This window comes from Nansenia antarctica, assembly GCF_963989245.1.
Source record: "Nansenia antarctica genome assembly, chromosome: 17".
Classification (NCBI taxonomy): Eukaryota; Metazoa; Chordata; class Actinopteri; order Argentiniformes; family Microstomatidae; genus Nansenia; species Nansenia antarctica.
Genome location: NC_137687.1, coordinates 25,168,583 through 25,189,854, shown reverse-complemented (window position 1 = coordinate 25,189,854; position 21,272 = coordinate 25,168,583). Strand labels below are relative to the sequence as shown.

At 46.8% G+C, this 21,272-nt stretch overlaps 1 protein-coding gene across 1 annotated transcript in view; it reads right to left on the bottom strand.

Moving 5' to 3' along the window:
• atp11b (ATPase phospholipid transporting 11B) overlaps positions 1 to 19,289 on the bottom strand; it is a 56,741-nt gene extending 37,452 nt beyond the window's left edge. The window contains exons 1-10 of the mRNA XM_080547414.1: positions 19,257 to 19,289; positions 10,293 to 10,409; positions 9,057 to 9,146; positions 6,218 to 6,298; positions 5,902 to 6,009; positions 5,785 to 5,805; positions 4,210 to 4,338; positions 2,449 to 2,552; positions 1,549 to 1,596; positions 1,300 to 1,364 (exon numbers count right to left, since the gene is read on the bottom strand). Of these exons, the coding sequence (XP_080403540.1) occupies positions 1,300 to 1,364; positions 1,549 to 1,596; positions 2,449 to 2,552; positions 4,210 to 4,338; positions 5,785 to 5,805; positions 5,902 to 6,009; positions 6,218 to 6,298; positions 9,057 to 9,146; positions 10,293 to 10,409; positions 19,257 to 19,283 (790 nt within the window). The 5' untranslated portion in view covers positions 19,284 to 19,289. The remainder of the gene's footprint in view (positions 1 to 1,299; positions 1,365 to 1,548; positions 1,597 to 2,448; positions 2,553 to 4,209; positions 4,339 to 5,784; positions 5,806 to 5,901; positions 6,010 to 6,217; positions 6,299 to 9,056; positions 9,147 to 10,292; positions 10,410 to 19,256) is intronic.
• Between the last annotated feature and the right edge of the window lie 1,983 nt (positions 19,290 to 21,272).

Below are 21,272 nucleotides of genomic sequence, written 5' to 3'. Positions count from 1 at the left end.
GCTCTCTTCGAAATGCCTCAGTAATAATAATAATTCATTATATTTGTATAGCGCTTTTCCAAGGCTCAAAGACGCTGACAAATATGGGAAAAACGGGAAAGTGCTGTGTCCCTTGTCGTATGAATAGATCCGAGTCTAAAAAACGATTGAACTGTCATTCTACCGCTGTAGTACACTGGTACTCTGGTGCGGGGAATTTCTGGTTTGGACCCGGAAATTGCTAAACGTCACGTTTGACGTCAGACTTAACAACCGAATTGGCTAGGCTAGGTAAGAGCCCTAGTTGTCTAGACTAGGTCAGGGCGCTAGTGGGCGAGACTAAGTCAGAACACTAGTTAGCTAGGCTAGGTCAGTGTGTGACTTAGCTAGGCTAGGTCAGTGTGCTAGTTAGCATAGCCAGGCTAAGTATGATGAGCACTAGTTAGCTAGGCTAAATGGAAAAGAGTAGTTAACAGTATCTAGCCAAACCAATAGCCAAGCTAAGTATGAGTGCTAGTTAATGTAGCCCCACTCTGTGAGGGTACAAGATAGCAAGACAAAGTGAGAGTGCTCATTAGACAATAGTGCAAAATCCCAAATCAACACCTGCCCACTATAGGTGCCCCCAGAACCAACCCCCAGACCCGACCCCTAGCCCCAAGCCCAGGTACTGTCCCTCTGTAGATCTGACAGGATTGAATATGTGTCAGCAATATAGCAACATGAACCATTTAGCCAATCAGAGAGCTATTACCATATTGCTGACTTATCCAATCCTTTCAGATCAGGATAGGGAGGGGGGGGGTTACAGGGTTACGGGGTCGATATGAAAGGCAGCATAAATCAGGAGGTCTAGTTAGCCACAGAAATCCCTCACAGACCAACCCAGGGTTCCTACAAGTTTCAACAAGTCACATTTAAGACCTTTTTAGACCTTTTTTAGACCTCTTTGAATAGAATTTTAGACCTATTCGCGACACCATGTGATAGCTTTTTGTCATCCTCGAGGTGATGACATTAGGGATTTCACTGCCATACAGACAAAAAAGGAAGCGAATTGGCATTTGTTTGGTTCCAGCTTGATTCATTTCCACGTAAATAGATGTGGTCGGACTGATTTCCTTGCAGGATCTCATTTTTAAGACCGAGCACCTAATTTTTAGGCTGAATAACTGAAAGACCTTTTTAGGCCTTATAAATCGGATTGCTGGATTTTAGACTTTAAAGCTTTTTAAGACCAGCGCGGGAACCCTGCCAACCCCAACTGGGGCCTTTCTCTGATGAAAAAAACAAAACAACAGAAAACAATCAGAAACATACCAAATATTTCTCTGGTATTTTTTAATCTCGCTCCTCGCAGCAGCAAGTTCTCCGGTCCTAGGGGTCTAACAGGACAGAAACAGTGTGTGAAACACAACAAGAAAAAAAAACAAGAAAAAAAACATTCTGTTCTACAAGCAATCTGGAAAGAATCCGTATTGCTCAACCCCATTCGTCTATGTCACTGACTCCGTGACAACATCCTCACACACAGCCGGAGCTGGGCGGCAAAGTTATCAGTAGTCTTACCTTACAATCTCCTCAGCTTGTTGTGTCACCGTTATCCTCCCGACAAACCTGAAAGCAAGGAGGAGGTGAAGACGTTTTTTTTCGCTGAGTACGAGGAGATTGATGGAGAGAGAGAACTGCCACGTTGACAGGATGTCAGTCTCACACCTAAAAATACCTCATTCTGGCCAATATGAAAAGTGATTTCTGAGAAGTAATAAATGGCTCCGGAGATCCGGGGGAGAGAAAGTGAGAGCTCAGCGTTCCTGACTTCCCAGGTGTCGGGTTACGCGGATCTCTCCTGATGGACTCTAGCTGTATAGGGATCAGCCTCTAGCCGTGTAGGGATCAGCTGTGTTACAGGTGTGGCTGGCCACATGTCCAAGTGTCCTTGGGCGAGACACTGAACTCCAAATTGCTCCCAGTGAGCGGGCCGGCGCCTTGCATGGTAGCTTGCCGCCACTGGTGTGTGAATGTGTGTGTGAACGGGTGAATGAGAGGCCGTTGTAAATCGCTTTGGATAAAGGCGCTATATAAGTGCAGGCCATTTACCATTTAGCTGTGTACAGGTGTGGCTGTGTACAGGTGTGGCTGTGTACAGGTGAGGCTGTGTTACAGGTGTGGCTGTGTACAGGTGTGGCTGTGTTACAGGTGTGGCTGTGTTACAGGTGTGGCTGTGTACAGGTGTGGCTGTGTTACAGGTGTGGCTGTGTTACAGGTGTGGCTGTGTTACAGGTGTGGCTGTGTTACAGGTGTGGCTGTGTACAGGTGTGTTACAGGTGTGTTACAGGTGTGGCTGTGTTACAGGTGTGGCTGTGTTACAGGTGTGGCTGTGTTACAGGTGTGACTGTGTACAGGTGTGGCTGTGTTACAGGTGTGGCTGTGTACAGGTGTGGCAGGGATCCATGCATCTAATGTTACCTGTACAGGTCAGCGTCGGGCTGCTGACACTCCACCACAGCACTGAGGGCCTCCAGCCTGGACACAGACTGAGCCACGGAGGTCTCCGGAACAGAGAAGTGGGTCTATGGGAGAACATACACACACACACACGAAAGGGCAATTTAAACATTTTCTGACCAATCAACTACCACGTCTGTTGCTTCGATTGCGTATGTTACTTCGTTTACATAAAGGTCTGTGAGAGCGCAAATCAGAGAAATAATTTATGCAACAATGTTGCAATCTCTTCAAAAGAAAATTAAAAAAAACAAAACAATGTTGCAATCTCATCCACTTGCTCCCGGTCATGATTCGGATTTCCATGTGAGAACATGACCTAAATCATTTAGGAGGAAACGGTCATGAGAACGCCTTGTAATATATTAAACATATGCCATTTCACTGGCGCTTTTATCCAAAGCAACTTACATCATATAATAAAAAATAATACATGCCATTTCGCTGACGCTTCTATCCAAAGCGACTCACATTACAGTGAGTGCATACATTATTCAGGAAATATGGTCCCAACGGGCACTGAACCCACCAACTGACACCTTCTAGTCAGTCCAACAGTGCCGTTACCCATAAACACCAGACCTCTCTCCTTCCTTCTAGTCAGTCCAACAGTGCTGTTACCCATAAACAGACCAGCAGACCTTTGTCTATTCGAGTTGACGTTTTAACAACTTCCGTGGTTAGCCTAGTTCACATTTATAATTCATCTGAGCCGTTCTGTGGGGACGGCCTGAGGGGGAACCTAGATCTAATCTGGTGGCGAGACCATGTGAACGTTTAACCGCTGTCAACACCCCCGCGTGATAAAGTAGGCCATTCTATCCCCTGTTGGCTCCAAATGTCATCGCTGTCTGCTACATAAACATGTCCCGCAGAGCAGAGGGAGACGACACTGGAGACACTGGGCTGAGACTGATTGGAGGCTGTAAAAGTACTGGATGTACAGTATCTGAACCTTAAGTGACAGTACAGAACCGAACCCAGCTGAGCCCGCCGGCCCGGCTGGTGAAGCATCCACTACAGTGGAAGTGCGCGCGCGCACACGCACACGCACACACACGCACACGCACACACACGCACACGCACACACGCAGGATCTCATTCTTAAGACCTAGAACCTCATTTTTAGACCGAATAACTGAAATGTAGGACCTTTTTAGGCCTTATATATCGGATTGCTGGATTTTAGACGGATTAAAGGCTTTTTAAGACCAGCGCGGGAACCCTGGATTGTGAAAGAAGAACATCCAGGTCTGCCCACTATGGGTCTAAAGCCCATTAAGACTTAACTAGAAAAACACCACCAACAAAAACACATCACAACAGGCGAAAGGCAATTTCCTATAAAAGCTATTTCATATCAGTGGATTATATAAATAAAGATTTTACAGGGCCGAGGCATTTGATTAGAGAGAGATAATTCGATAAACTGCCTGTGGCTGAGGCCTCTCTGGAGCGCGTGAGCACCAGGCCAGGACAAAGAATGAGAGAGAACGGAGAGAATGTAGAAAAGGTTTTTTGAAAAAAGCAGTGATTCCCTCTACTCCTGCTGAAAACTAATCCTTTTAGGGATCAGAGAGAGACAGAGAGAAAGAGAGAGAGAGAGAGAGGGGGGGGGGGGGGCAGAAGGAGAGAGAAAGAGACAGACAGAAAGAAAGAGGGGTAGCAGAGAAGATGGGATGGAAGGAGGGGGTGGGGGGGGGGGGGCGTGAGTGAACCCACCTTTAGGTTAGTCTCTCCATCCAGGCTGGCGGAGGTGATGTGACAGGTGCCCTCGGCCCGGTCCGACGACAACAGCACCAGGTCCGCTGGGAACGTCTCGTCTTTGGCCACCCTGACGATGTCCCCCACCTGAACACACACACCCCCAAAAACACACACTGTCACAGCAGTAACTGTCTCCCTCAGGGTTCCTATTCCCATACCTATATCCTATATATTCCCATACCTATTCGCGACACCGCATGATAGCTTTTTGTCATCCTCAAGGTGATGAAATTAGGGATTTCACTGCCATACAGACAAAAAAGTCTGAAGGATAGTTAATATAATAAAATAAATAAGTCCCATAATTACTCAAAAGTAAATTTATAAAAATTAACAGTTAACTGTAGAAAGGAGGTAGACATCGGAGGACAGGGGAGGCTGGTGTAGGTAGACATGGGAGGCTGGTGGAGGTAGACATGGGAGGACAGGGGAGTCTGGTGGAGGTAGACATGGGAGGACAGGGGAGGCTGGTGGAGGTAGACATGGGAGGACATGGGAGGACAGGGGAGGCTGGTGGAGGTAGACATGGGAGGCTGGTGGAGGTAGACATGGGAGGACGGGGGAGGCTGGTGGAGGTAGACATGGGAGGACAGGGGAGGCTGGTGGAGGTAGACATGGGAGGACAGGGGAGGCTGGTGGAGGTAGATATCGGAGGACAGGGGAGGCTGGTGGAGGTAGATATAGGAGGACAGGGGAGGCTGGTGGAGGTAGACATCGGAGGACAGGGGAGGCTGGTGGAGGTAGACATGGGAGGACAGGGGAGGCTGGTGGAGGTAGATATCGGAGGACTGGGGAGGCTGGTGGAGGTAGTTAAGTCTTGTTGAGTCTGACGTCACGCGTCAACTTCCCCGCACCAGAGTACCAGTGTACTAAAGCGGTAGAATGACAGTTCAATATTTTTTGGGACTCAGATCTATTCATACAACAAGGGACACAGCACTTTCCCGTTTTTCCCATATTGTCAGCGTCTTTGAGCCTCGGAAAAGCGCTATACAAATATAATGAATTATTATTATTACTGCGGCATTTCGAAGAGAGCGCCTCAGCCAACGTTGGACCCGGAAACACGTCACGACTTAACAACCGAATTGTAATGCAAGGAATTGAATGAGGAATTCCGATGGCATTGAGATTCTATCGCATGGAATGGGGAATGAGGTATTCCGAATGTGACCCGTCCTATAGTATGCCATTCCTCATTCCGTTCCATGCATTGCGATTAAAAATCGTCCTCCAATTTCTGCTCCCTCCGATTGCAACCTCCACCAGTGTGGGTGTGGATGTGTGTGTGTGTGTGTGTGTGTGTGTGTGTGTGTGTACTAGGCTAGGATTTACCACTAGTGTGTGTGTGTGTGTGTGTGTGTGTGTGTGTGTGTGTGTGTGTGTACTAGGCTAGGATTTACCACTAGTGTGTGTGTGTGTGTGTCTGTGTGTGTGTGTGTGTGTGTGTGTGTGTGTGTGTGTGTGGTGTGGGGGGAGGGTAGCTAGCTACAGTAAGTGCAGGACAGGATGTTCTGCTGTGTGACTCACTCTGGTGCTCTGGGAGCAGGTCTGCACAGCAGAGAGGTGTGTAACTGCAGGGCGTTGAGAGGTGTGTAACTGCAGGGCGTTGAGAGGTGTGTAGCAGCAGCGTGTTGTGTGACTCACCCTGATGTTCTTGGAGCGCGTCTGCACCAGGCTGCCGCTGCGCACCACAAACACGGGGGCTCCGTTAACCTCATTGTCCGCCTTGTGTCTCAGCCAATCCTCATAGCCCTACAAGGAAGGGGGAGGGACATTAAACATATTAACCAATGACATGCTCTGCCTGGCCTGTCAGGTAAGCTAAGAGAGAGACAATGCATTGTTACAGTCTGTTGTTATATACTAAACATCGTAATGCATATTCAACTTCCTGTTCTGTGGTGAGCAAGTCGGTTTAGATGAGACAGAACAGGAAGTGTAGAAAGGGCATGGTCCTCACCTGTTTGATGGCGGTTACTGTGATGACGAAGAAGAGAGGAAGTCCGCTGGTCACGGGGGAAGTGGGAGTGTCTATCATGAGCTGGAAAACACCGGGAAATGGCGTCAGAGACAAAACCATGGCAACACAGAGGCCTTGCTTACCTAACCAGACACCACACACACACACACACACACACACACACACACACACACACATCAGACTACTGCTGCTAAGATAAATGGTAAACGGTAAAAGATAAAGACATGCAACTAAAAAAACACATTGCACAGACACAGATTAAGTCCTGGACTAAAAATAACATTTAAATCTCTAATTGTATATTCTTAGTCTATGATTAGACTTTATTTGGTGTTTCCTGGGAACAGCCCCCTCAGTGTTTTGTTTCTCAGCGGTGAGTCATCCGGAAATCAGAAAGAAGCCTGGCTGTTAGACGCGCCCCCCTCGCTGCTTCAGAAACGTTCCGAGGCAGAGCGCTGTCACTAACGATAGTCGTACGAGCTGATCTGAGAGGCAGGACTGTTAGCCAGGCTAGGAGCAGACAGGACGCTTCAGTACACGTCTGAACCGACAAGGACAACAATGTTGTGTAGCTGCTGCATAGTTTAGTAGACCACATCTTCACGGGGGGGGCGGCTGTGGCTCAACCCGGTAGAGCCGGCGTCTAATGACGGCAAAGTCGGCAGCTCGCTGCGGTTCGAACCCCCAGCGGGTCACGTGTCCAGGTGCCCCTGAGCAAGGCACTGAACCCCTAATTTGTTTCCGGGGTCGCCTTCGATGGATGCGACCCGTTGCCTAGATTCCCCCTCTAGAGCATAAATACTTTTCGTCGTACTCTGTACGATGACAAATGTCTAATGATCACACGGTCGGCCAAAGTGTCCTTGGGCAAGACACTGAACCCCAAATTGCTCCCGGTGAGCGGGCCGGCCCCTTGCATGGTAGCTTGCCGCCATTGGTGTGTGAATGTGCGTGTGAATGGGGGCGTTGTAAAGCGCTTTGGAATAAGGCTCTGGATACTAAGTGCAGTCTATCTACATCCCCCTCATCCCACAAGTCCATCTAAGATCACCCTGATGCAGAGTGAAGGCTGGATGAGACAGGTGGCTCCCAGCAGTGTCCTGTACCGTAGGCTGGGATGGAGCAGACAGCTAGAACACTGCTAGTCCTGTACGTCCCCATGGCTACCAGGGGAAACAGAGTCACACAGAGCTAGTCTGACCAATCTAGCGGCTAGCAACAGTTGGAGAGAGGGGGTTCCCCCCCCCCCCCCATTACAGTGCAGGGCAAGGCCCCTGTATCGACTAGATAGAATCCAGTAGTAAAAAAAGTCGCTGAGAGACACGAGCAGGGTCTGTGTTGATGGTATGACGCGCCCCCAAAACAATTCACTTGAGAAAAAAGGTACGTTTAGAGCATTTATTGAAATGGAACAATCAAACTAGTGAACGTACAAAAAGAATCCATACAAAATTAAAAAACAAATAATATATAACGAAAATGCGGTCAACAGAAAATACAGCGACCCTGTCTCCCCTCTCTCTCCACTCCCGCCATACAGGTGAACAGGTGCTTAAGTTAACCTCAGGCTATCCCCGCCCATAATCATGTGACTTCCGGAAACATAACGTGATCGAAACAATAAACAAACAATCAAATAAACTCACAATAAACCCATTAGCTTTTAGCTCCTACAGCCCCAATCACCCAGAAGTGTTGTGCCACACCTACAGCTAACACCAGAGATTGTGTGTTGTAGAGATATGCCACACTGATTTACCATTGGTTTTGTGAGAGACGGGGTAATTATGGATCAGCGTTACTGACGGTTGTCGTTGCTACGTTTGCGTTGCGTTGCGTTTGCACTGTCTGATCACGTCATCATTTTTGACACAGGTGTTGTGCGTTGGCTAAATCAAGTGATGTTGTTTGAACCCTTTATACCACGGCATTCACTTAACATAATCTCTAGCGAATATGCGCCCACGCCGAATGGGAGTAGGAATGACTGGTGTTAACGGTACTACCAGAGCTGCATGACTTTGTGAAGAAGCGCATCAGCAGCCTGTTGCAGGACATTCTGGCCTTCAGCTTCACCACTGACATGGACTAGCAGTGTCAGCCCAATGTCTCTCCTCAGTTTAACTGTACTGCAGTGGATGGAGGAGGATCTGACTCCCCAGAGAGTCGTTCGCACACTGGCGAGAGTAGGAGAGTAGGGGTGTTGGCACGCTGGCCAAGCCATCCCAGCTGCGTTTGATAATACGCTTCAGACGTGGGAACCGTAGCACCTTAGAACCTTAGGTGCACCTTAGAACCTTAGGCGCTGCAGCCGTATGTGTGTGTGTGTGTGTGTGTGTGTGTGTGTGTGTGTGTGTGTGTGTGTGTGTGTGTGTGTGTGTGAGTGTGTGTGTGAGTGTGTGTGTGTGTGTGCGTGTGTGTGTGTGTGTGTGTGTTTGCTGAGAAAGATAGAGAGTATGATGAAAACAAAACCTTCTTGTCATTATGACCTAAAACTTTACTATTTAACTTTAACATAATCAGTTTACTTTATGAAGTGATTTGAAGGCAATAGACTGACATTCATTCTGACAATTCAGACAAGGTTGTCTGTGACCAGCGAAAATATACTACTAATAATTATATATTAATCTATGTTTTCAAAGACCTTGTTAGAATTGTCTTAGAATTGTTATGGTATTAGTAAGTGCTCGGTATCGGTACGTACCCAAATGTAAGTAATTGTACTTGGTCTAAGTGGTATTGTTGCATCCCTAATTTCCCTAAGTTGAACCTGAACGCACCATGAGGGAGGAAGAGGAGGAGGGGGGGGGCTTACCTGGACCAGGAAGATGATGAGGAAGTAGAAGTTGGCTATCCTCCTGAACTGTTCAAACAGATTCTTGGGCACAAAGTTCCACACCGTGTACTAGAGAGGGGGTGACGGAAGGAACAGGAGAAGGATAAGACAACGCAGGTTAGGTTTCACATCAAATCTCAACGCTCCAACTTTAACCATGAATAATGCAGTGGCACGGCCAGCCTATATTTAGCTGCAGTTAATTTCTACTCAGAGTAACTAGCTTGACACAAGGGGTTGAAGGAGTTGGGCCAAAGCATACGTCCCTGTGCCAGGATCCTCCCCAGAATCTCTGAACAAGGTGGAGCTGGATTGCTTTATGAAAAACGATTTGCATTTATTCATGTTACAATGTGCCAAAGATACGCCAAATCACTGGCCCAGCTGACACCTGACCGACCTTCACCTTGAAATGTGGTTGAAATATGTCAGCTGTTGTTTCTACGTTGAAAAAACTTTGAAACAACATTTATAGCTAAAGCCGGTACACACATAAAGATAATCTGGCCGATTTTGGCCCGATTTTCCCCCTTCCGACCAAGGACAGCAAACGCCCGATTATCGGATGGCTCTAAAGATTATCCTACAAGATTATCCTGTGGTGTGAGGTGTGTTAAGAGTCCATTTCTCCCGACAATCTGCTCGGAAAATGGTTGGGGCCGACAATCGTAAATATTAAACGTGTTCAATATTTACGACCAGAAATCCTCATGTGTGTGGGCGACTCCCGACAACTCCCGAGCAGGGTTGCACTTTATTTGCCCTGTCCCACATGGCTGCCTCGTACAGGTCAGTCAGGGTACTATGTTAGATCACGTTTGATCACGCGAGAGTTCTGGCTTGGGGAACGAGACTCTAGACTGTCGTAACGACAGATCTTTATGTATGTGGTGTGCTGTATTGGGAATATCGGCGCACACCACACACAATACGATCAAAACTGTTCAATCCATGATTTTTTCTCTTCATGTGTGGGGTCTCCCTCAGATAAAAGAAAATCCTTATATGTGTACCAGTCTTAAATTTCATTTCAAAATCTGAACAAAATTCAACAGTGATTCAACCTTGCTCCATGACGTTGATTCACCCGTGAATAAACGTTAAAATATTGAGGAACATAATAACACCAAGCATTAACCTACTGCTTAATGCTTTTTCTTTTTAACAACAATGTAAATTGGAGGGAAATCAAGCATCCTATCTCCAGGGGCTTACCTTGGAGGAGATGATCCGGTTGTCTGCAAACCGCTGGGGGGTGTAATGGCCATTTTGGGGGAAGCGGTTGGCTATGTAGACCGTTCTGGTGTCACTCTGGTGGGGGGGGTCGAAGCCCTGGGGGAGAGGGAGAGAGGGGGAGGGAGGGAAGGGGAGGGAAAGAGGGGGGGAGAGAGAGAGGGGGAGGGAGGGAGAAAATAGGAGGGAAAGAGGGGGGGAGAGAGAGAGGCAGAGAGAGAGAAAAACAGAGAGAGATAGATAAATAGAGAGAGGGGGGAGACAGCAACAGGTCAAACTTCAACCACACAACAGTTATTCCCCAGTTCAATCCCAATTCGACCCCCTGTCCTATGGGTCTGGCCCCATTCATATATATAGCTACATTCAAATGTATGCCAAACCAAAACCCTCTATAGAAAAGTTAGACAAACTATAACAAGTCATTCTCTGTGAGAAAAAGAGTTCTCCATCTCCATAGATCCCACAATGGTATAATATAATAATATAATATATATATACTGTATGCCCCTTATCTGACGCTTTTATCCAAAGCGACTTACACTGCAGTGAGTGCATACATTTTTCAGTATATATGGTCCCAACGGGAACTGAAAACACAAGCTAAGTGTTGTTAGCGCCATGCTCTAACTGAGCCTCCTGTAGAACCTTATTCACTTTGACCAGAGATCTCAGACCCTCACTTATCCCTATGACGATGGAAGACAGAGAAATGCATTTAGGATTTCATTTTGTACAAATAAATATATATAGCCTATATATATAGCTTTCATGAGGCACCCAATTTCATATGCTCTGATACATTTCACATGTCGGCCCTTCTGGGTCCTTTTACACAGAACTGACCATATGCTCATATAAATCTCCTCTGACACAGAAACATGGATGTACACGAATACGAATACGTTATTCAGAAAAAAAGCTAAAATAATGTGATGGAAACAGATACATATTCTACCCGAAGTTGCTTGTTATTATTCGGGGGGGGGGGGGGGGGGGAGCCATGATTGACATGTCTGTGTGTCAACCATTTATGTTTCTTCACACACATAATATTAATTGTTAATTTTAGAAAATATTACATTCGGACACAAAATGTACACGTCACGTCATTGACCCAGATACAGATAACGTTGTAGGTTGAACAGATACAGATACAGATAATGACATCTCTGCCTCTATGCGTAAACAACACAGTGAAGATTGCAGCTGGCTGTAAGATGGAGCCGTTAAGTCTACAAACATGCTGACTAAGGGATGTCTAGTTCACTATTGATCTGGGATTCAGAGAATGACAACTTTATCTAGAGATATCAGAACAAAAGACACAGAGGGTGTGTGTGTGTAGTGTAGGTGTGTGTGTGTGTGTGTGTGTGTGTGTGTGTGTGTGTGTGTGTGTGTAGGTGTGTGTGTAGGTGTGTGTGTGTGTGTGTGTGTGTGTGTGTGTGTGTAGGTGTGTGTAGGTGTGTGTGTGTGTGTGTGTGTGTGTGTGTGTGTGTGTGTGTGTGTGTGTGTGTGTGTGTGTGTGTGTGTGTAGGTGTGTAGGTGTGTGGGTGTGTGTGTGTGTATAGGTGTGTGTGTGTGTGTGTAGGTGTGTAGGTGTGTGTGTGTGTGTGTGTGCAGGTGTGTAGGTGTGTAGGTGTGTAGGTGTGTAGGTGTGTGTGTGTGTGTGTGTGTGTGTGTGTGTGTGTGTCGTTCTCATGAGTACTAGAGCTGACTTCGGCACCAGGGTGAGAATGAGTTAGGCCACGTCACTGTCCTGGCTCACAGCAACATTCATCTACCACCGCAGCACAGCCCTCTTACACACACACGCACACGCACACACACACACAGCCCTCTTCTTCCTTAATGGGCTTCTGTTTGCACAACACACACTCTCTAACCCTCACATACGAGTGTCTCTCTCTCTCTCTCTCTCTCTCTCTCTCTCTCTCTCTCTCTCTCTCTCTCTCTCTCTCTCTCTCTCTCTCTCTCTCTCTCTCTCTCTCTCTCTCTCTCTCTCTCTCTCTCTCTCTCACACACACACACACACACACACAGAGAGAGACACACACACAGAGAGAGACACACACACAGACAGACACACAGACACACAGACACACAGACACACACACACACACACACACACACACACACACACACACACCACCATGGCCATGTTCACCCAGTCAACAACCCCTGTGTACCAATCCCATGATCAGGGCGTGCTGCTAAGCCCCAAGCACATTCAACACCACTGACTAATACTGTATTTGTCCTCCTACAACGCTAAACCATCCAACCTTATCACTGCTGGGTCATTGAGTCATGGGCGGGCGGGGGTGGGCTGGAACTGGAACTTGGTCGGCCCTGGGGTGCAGGCCTGGGGTTGTGGTTGGGGCTGTGGTTGGGGCTGTGGTTGGGGGTGGGGCTTGGGTGCAGAGCTCGGGGTGGGGCCTGGGGGCTGGGCCTGGGGCCATGCATCTGGTGCAGGAGTGGGGACTGGGGGCTGGGGTGTAGGGTTGGGTCTGCCACAGAGATTACAGTCAGCCTAGCGCTGGTTACACTATCACCAGGGCTGGGGTGTATTTGACAATTTCTGGAATTGGGGCTAGTACTGGGGGATTGGGGGATGGAGGCTGGGTGCTAGGGGTCTGGGGGGCAGGGGGGCTGGAGGGCTGGGGGGCTGGAGGGCTGGGGGCTGGGGGGCTGCAGGGCTGGGTGCTAGGGGGCTGGGGGGCTGGAGGGCTGGGGGGCTGGGGGGCTGGAGGGCTGGGGTATAGGGACTTTGGCTAGGGTGGGGCTTCCACAGAGACTCCTGTCTAGTTAGCTTAGCCTTGGTTACACTATCGCCAGGGGTGTGTTGACAGTTCCTGACATTCTTGTGAAACCAGTATTTCATAGAGCGTTCGAGACAACGGTAACCATGACCGTCTAGGCTCCAGGCTGAATGACGCCGCCCAAAGTCATCTACGCGTCCGTTACTCTAGACTAGAGCAGCAGTTTGGATGACTGTTGATTAGGTCGGACCAATTTCACGGTTGACAAGCTACAACAAGGTGGAAAGATGGCTGTCTGACCCTCTCCCACAGGTCTAGAAACTACAAATGTGTATTTTTTTCTCTGGCATTGTCCTAGGCCTATAACTCCCACAACGCCCAAGGGAGGAAACACAGTTGGCCTAGCTTTCATGGAGTGGGTAACAAATCACAACAACCAAAACACAGGATGCTAATTAAATACTTGACTTTAATGGGGGTAGCCAGAGGTACTTTGGCTCTCACCGCGATGGTAAAACAACTACTAGGAAAACCGTTGCAATCCACAGTTTGTTGGAACAGAATATCTAAGATGCTGCTCACCTTTTCTTGTTTAAAGACATACGTAGACTGCATTGTCCTGTCGTTATTGATGACACTGACATGACGACTACCTGACAACCTGGCGGAGATAGAAATCGGAGGACGGGCTCGCTGTAACGAATGGAATGGATTATGGAATGCTATCAAACATGTTTGACGCATGGAACGGATTGAGGTATTTTTGTACAGTTGGAGTACAGCGTCCGATGTCTACCTCCACCAGCCTCCCCTGACCTGAACCCTTAGGCTGTTTCACTTCTGTTGACTGAAAACACACACAAAAAGACGTCACACAACCACAACCACCACACACACACACCCCCGGGCAGTCAGTTGTTTCAGTTTCAAGTTTTGAGTTCCTCTGAAACAAATCATTTGAAATAGGTGACTCATCATAACTACTCGGCCTGCCAGTCTTCAGGATGACAGAGGACCCGTCAGGAAGAGCCAGTCTCTGATTAAAACCATCATTCCTTCACTCCTTCCTTCATTCATTCCTTTCCGTCTCCAGCCGGAGGTAGATCCCTTGGTGGTTCCGGGTGAGTGTAAGGATGGAGGAGTTAAATGCACTTATATAGCGCCTTATTCCAAAGTGCTTTACGACCATTCACCCATTCACACACACATTCAACGGTTGCAACGGTTGTGGGCCGGCTGTGTCTCAGGAGGTAGAGTCGCCGTCTTATGATCACAAGGTCGGCAGATCAGCGGTTCGAGCCCCGGCTGGCCACATGTCGAAGTGTCCTTGGGCAAGACACTGAACCCCAATATTGCTCCCAGTGAGCGGGCCGGCGCCTTGCATGGTAGCTTGCCGCCATTGGTGTGTGAATGGGTGAATGAGAGGCCGTTGTAAAGAGACACAGCCTCCCCCTGAGCCACAGCCTCTACCTCCACCAGCCTCTACCTCCTGAGACACAGCCTCTACCTCCTGAGACACAGCCTCTACCTCCTGAGCCACAGCCTCTACCTCCTGAGACACAGCCTCTACCTCCTGAGACACAGCCTCTACCTCCTGAGACACAGCCTCTACCTCCTGAGCCACAGCCTCTACCTCCTGAGCCACAGCCTCTACCTCCTGAGACACAGCCTCTACCTCCTGAGACACAGCCTCTACCTCCTGAGACACAGCCTCTACCTCCTGAGACACAGCCTCTACCTCCTGAGCCACAGCCTCTACCTCCTGAGACACAGCCTCTACCCCCTGAGCCACAGCCTCTACCTCCTGAGACACAGCCTCTACCCCCTGAGACACAGCCTCTACCTCCTGAGACACAGCCTCTACCTCCTGAGACACAGCCTCTACCTCCTGAGACACAGCCTCTACCCCCTGAGACACAGCCTCTACCTCCTGAGACACAGCCTCTACCTCCTGAGACACAGCCTCTACCTCCTGAGCCACAGCCTCTACCTCCTGAGACACAGCCTCTACCTCCTGAGACACAGCCTCTACCTCCTGAGACACAGCCTCTACCTCCTGAGCCACAGCCTCTACCTCCACCAGCCTCTACCTCCACCAGCCTCTACCTCCTGAGACACAGCCTCTACCTCCACCAGCCTCTACCTCCTGAGCCTCAGCCAGAGTTAATGAGGAGAGCACAGCCCGTGAAGCACCTGTCAGCGGAGTCATTTATCCCGCGGCGGCGGGACCGTGAACAGTCGCACGCCATGCCGCAGCATAAACCACCCACCTTCAAATCCTGCCTGAAAACCCACCGTTTTAGACTGCCGTATTTTTAATTGATGGTTGTTTTTAAGTCTTTGTTTTGTCTTGTTTTGTTTGTTTTTGTTTGAATCACTGTTTTAACCTGTTTGAATCTGTTGCTTGTTTTTAAATTATGCTCTGTAAGGTGTCCTTGAGTGCTCTGAAGGCGCCTATAAATAAAATGCATTATTATTATTATTATTATTATTATTATTATTATTATTATTATTATTATTATTATTATTATAGGAAGAGAGAGGGCGTGTCAGCAGGGCATGGGCTGGATTTCAAACCCATGCCAACATGGACGATATGTGTGCACTGTAGACCGCGGTGCTAGACCACTGGACCACCTTAGGCCACTTACGGTGTTGAACTTGACAGTTGCTCACAGGTCCTAGTAGAACATAGAACTTGTTCTATGTTGAGTCCAGTCAAGTCTGAATATATCTTCGAGTTGGGGTTTGTCCGTTACCTCCAAATATAAACGACTGCATTTCAGTTCATCAGCTCTGCTTTTTTTGTATGCATTTAGCCTACTACTACTACTACTACTACTATCAATGTCTCCACTACAGTACAGTACCATAGTATTATTCTGAATATGTGAATATGTTTCTAAGGAAACAAAAAGCATTGAAACCTATCATTTCAGGCACTTAGTTTCTGGTTTACATGCATAGATCGGAGAAAAGTAAACTCCGATCCTAATTTTACATTTCTTGCTAGCGCACGACAATACTTTACGCACACGCTGGTATCACAGGGAACGTTGACTATCAGGTTTCTATCAATTCCGTCTCAGACTCGTCTCACAAACGTAGATTTCGCTGGGCTGTCTGTGGCTGAGTGGTGCCATGTCAGTATAGAGATGGACCTGAACTGAGTGTTCTGCAGGTAAAACTATCTCATGCAGCTGCCAAACACCCTCCCTCTACCTTCCTCTTTCTCGCTCCCTCTCGCTTGTTTTTCTATGCTTTTCCTCCCTAGCCATCCCTCCCTCCCTCCCTCTCTCTCTCTACCTCCCTCTCTCTCTCTACCTCTCTCTCAATTTTCTCTTGCTTCTTTGTATCCTCTCTCTCTCTCTCCCGCCTCCCTCTCTCTCAGAAGACACCAACTCCCCTCCTAATCCCGTCAATCACCTCTCCTGTCACATGACCCCATTAACAAGACAATGACCTAATGTCTTATTACAGCGAGGCCGGCTAGTCCGCGTGGGAGACTCGTGGACTAACACACAGGGTACAACATCCGTCCATTCACCTTCAGAGAGTTACAACAATGACATCATCTCTCTCGGACGGGCAGAAGTGAAGGAGAAGCGCGGGCCAGGCGCCAGCCTCATCTAACAGTTGTTATCTGGTGACCTTTTCACGATGAGATCAAATCGGAGGTTATGTTTCAGCTTACTGTACAGTGCCTGCGCCAGTGTGCCACTGCGTTTATAAAGTTCTCAAATTCTCTACACAAGTATTCATGAGGAACTGTGGGCTAAGCAGTTGGCAGAGTTCCACCCACTGCAGGTAGTAGCAGATTGATGGGTACCAAATGCACACCTACAAACCTCTGAGCAAAACCGTAACAGAATTCTCACACTAGCAAAAAGGCAACTTCGTTATTGAATAACTACTGTAGGTCTATGATGCCTTTGGTTTGGGCTAGTGATTTGTTGTTTTTAGTTTTCCATTTAATCACATGGCTTAAGTGGGTTAACCAACAATAACTCGTAAATAAAAAACAACTTCCTGACAACCCTTTCCCCCTCAAAAGAACACACAACGCTTTAGAATTCTCATGATGACAATTAGGCTACACTAGATAGTCTAGGAAAGACGCCTTTGCTTCCACATTCGCTCATCAAAACATCCTCCGATTGAAGCAACTTCAAAGCAACTGAATCGAGTCAAATCGTTCATGTCAACATGTGGTACCTATAATGTTCCAAAACTGAGAAAAGAAATAGAACAGTCTCCCAAAGCATTATTCAGTAAACATCCAGCTCTGCTCCTTCAGTATGAAACCATTCCCCAGGTCCTAAGAGAACAATGTGAACACTGAGGAAGGCTGACAGGCAACTCTGCAACTCTGTTTTCACCCTCTCTGCAGCAGGGCAGAGACAGGATATTTTCCTACATAGCTAATCACACATGAGGAAAGACATGACTTTGCATGGCTCAGCCCAGCCCAGCACAGACAGGACACTAGGCAGCCTGCAGAAACAACAGCGCTAGGTCAACTAACAAAACATAATGCAGAACAACCTGAAACAAGATAGTAGTAATGATAGTAGTAATCCATTTCTGTGCTGCTCTTCTGTATAATAATATGGGTAATATACTGTAACATAGCTAGCTACCACATAGCTACTATACATAGCCATCAGACCAATGACTTGGTTTGATCTCCTGTATTTAGTTTGTTGTTATATCTGATTTGGCTGTTTCTATCTCCTTTTGCTTTGTTGATTTTAATGTTTTGATATGTGGTTTTAAACTGTCTTGTAAGGTGTCCTTGAGAGCCTTGAAAGGCGCCCATAAATAAAATGTTTTATTATTATTATTATTATTATTATTATTAAATAATAACATAAACGTTGTACATACATGCATGTATCAAAACAACCTAGCAGCCTACTCTTGATGTGAAACTGACAACAACTAATGCATTGTACATCATGTAGCTACTCGTTATATATATTATATATACACATATACTGGCACCTCAACACTGAGAGAGGAAAGTTGAGAGCACTAGGTAGGTAAGCATCCCTTGTCTTGTTCAACTTGGGTCGAGTCAGTCTGACACGTCCCCTGGATGTCTTGGTAGATCCTCTAACTCTTCTAGCATTAAGTTCACTGTAACGCTCATCAACTGTAGAGAGCTAACTAAAAAAGAAGATTGAGTGGCTAGATATAATATATAATAGGCAGGCAGGTACTGTGAGAGACACAGCTAGCTAGGCCTTTTTTTGGCTTCCTTGCTGGGCTCAAAAATGTCAACATTTTAAAAACAACACCACACAGGCATTAATAAACATCTAATGGATCAGATTATGTAAAAAAAAAAAAAAAAAAAAAATTTGACCAAAATGGAGATAGTACCTTATAATTCTAACGTCACTAATTAACGGTCATTTAGTAGAACATCTGTGCGGCGGAGTAATAATAGTTAAAAGTCCCAGTGCTGTTGTACTGTATATCGGCACTCATGGAATGCCTCTTGTCCAATCAAATGACTCGGCCGGAACTAACTGTTGTATAAAGTGTCGTGGCAGGCTAATGTTGTTAGCTGGGCAGGCTAACACACACACACACACACACACACACACACACATACACACACACACACACACACACACACACACACACACACATATACGCAGCTGTCACAGTCAACACAAGCCGCTCAACTTCCAACAAACAACGGAGACAACAGAATCACCCCTAAGCCTTCGCTACGAACTAACTAACTCCCATTGTTTCACAAACAACTCACTTGATAGCTACTAAGGTAGCTAGAGAGGGAAACTAGTCTGGTTATAAAACACTAGCCCAATCCGTTTTTTTATCACGTCCAAAATAGTAAATAACTATTCGGATACAAGGAAGCCATGTTGGAGGAACTGTGTGGTATCTGAGGCTTAACCATGCCCCATATATTCTGTAATTGCCACAAAATAATAATAATAGGGTTTTTGGAAATGATACATGGGGGATAACACAAGACATTCTGGATTACACATTTCCTATGAATCACAAGCTAATTAAAATTAAAATGTAATGTTTTTCTTTTGTTGTTTTTGTTGTTGTTGAATTGTTGTATTATTGTTCTTATTGTTGAATAAAAAGAAAATTGCACACAAAAAACCACACTAGCCAAAGCTAAGCTAGTAGTTCTTACCAGCTGTTGCCGTGTCCACCGGAGCATCCTGGCTGATCCTCCTCCCGTTCCGTCCGTCCACGTAGCACAGCTCCCTGGCTAGCTCAGCCTAGCTACTCCTCCTGTCCAAACCTTCCCCAAGCATCAAGGTTTCTCCGTGTTACACAACACATCTGATCCAGGCTGTCTGGTCCGTGTGATCAGAGATCCTCCGCATTACTTTGGAACTAGTTATTCCCCGCGTATGTTATGTATGAGTGACATGGAGCCACAGCCACGGAGTAGTGTGTTGCTGTTGTTGTTGTCTATCGTCGCTTCTCCCCCCGGTAACATCCCCTCTATCAGGCTCTATCCCCGGTACATCCCCTGCTCTATGGGTCAGGCGCTATGCTCTCTGCTGTGCTGCAGACGGCGGGTTGACAGCAGCTCTGCCGCTCCGTGGCTCAGTGATCCAGTAGACCAATATCCACCGCTCTCAACACACACCCCCAAACACTCCGGAAGTCACCATTGACATTTTTTTATTGATTAGAATCTACATCTAGAAATATCTGAATATTCTAAAAATCTAAAAATCTAAAAATATCTGAATATTCATTTATGTAAAATAAACAAGGAACACTAGTATTTTGTCAATAATGATTGAAAATGATTGAGGCCATCATCGTCAATGCTGTCAACACCTGTGGCATTTCCGTTGGAGCCTAACTTTTCTAGCAATTTCATAATTTATATAATTTATGTATTATATATTATATTATAATAATTTTATTTATTTATTTTTATAATTTCAGAATTTGGAACTTGTCAAAATGTGTGTGTGTGTCTTATGTCAGAAGCAATTACTGGTAGTCCGCACCAATTTCATTTCACAAGGACAAATTGATCAATTTCAACATTATGACCACCATGAAGAAACTATTATACACATCACCCACAAATGTAACACAACACATGATAACTCATGGAAAGGAAATACCTATCATGATTGTTGTGTTCTGAAAAATATCAACATAATATGATTTGATACTTAATATAGCATGTACAAATCTATAATAATGAACCAAGCAAGACACTGTATTGGTACAATAAATGGTTCTCTCATAAGATTGAATCTTTCTGTTACACACTGATTGTTCAATGTGTTATCCTCTTTGAATATGTAGCTTATTACGTTTACATTTTTACATTTTTGGCATTTAGCAGACGCCTTTATCCAAAGCGACTTACAACAAATACATTTGTCTAAATAAGTGAATCATCCATCCATCAGTCATCGCAAGAAAAGTAATCTATGCTAGGGCCTGGGTCTTACATCTGTGTTCTGATAGGCGAGAGAGGTAATTTGATTAGTTGGTCCCTCCTGCTGGCTGTTTGGTAGGCATCTCACGTAAAATGAAGTCAGCTTTGTGGTCCCCTCCCTGGAGAGCAACAGGAGTAATTGACGACAAGGCTGTTTTCCCTGCCAGAGGTGGAGAGGAGGAGAGGAGAGAGGAGGAGAGGAGGAGAGAGGAGGTGAGAGGAGGAGAGAGGAGGAGAGGAGAGGAGGAGGAGGAGAGGAGGTGAGAGGAGGAGAGATGAGGAGAGAGGAGGAGAGGAGGAGAGGAGAGAGGAGGAGAGGAGGAGAGAGGAAGAGAAAGGAGGAGAGGAGGAGAGAGGAGAGGAGGAGAGGAGGAGAGAGGGGGAGAAAGTAGGAGAGGAGGAGAGAGGAGGAGAGAGGAGGAGAAAGTAGGAGAGGAGGAGAGAGGAGGAGAGGAGGAGAAAGGAGGAGAGGAGGAGAGAGGAGGAGAGGAGGAGAAAGGAGGAGAGGAGGAGAGAGGAGGAGAGGAGGAGAAAGGAGGAGAGGAGGAGAGAGGAGGAGAGGAGGAGAGAGGAGGAGAGGAGGAGAAAGTAGGAGAGGAGGAGAAAGTAGGAGAGGAGGAGAGAGGAGAGAGGAGGAGAGAGGAGGAGGAGAGAGGAGGAGAGGAGGAGAGAGGAGGAGAGAGGAGGAGAAAGGAGGAGAGGAGGAGAGAGAAGGAGAGAAGGAGAAAGGAGGAG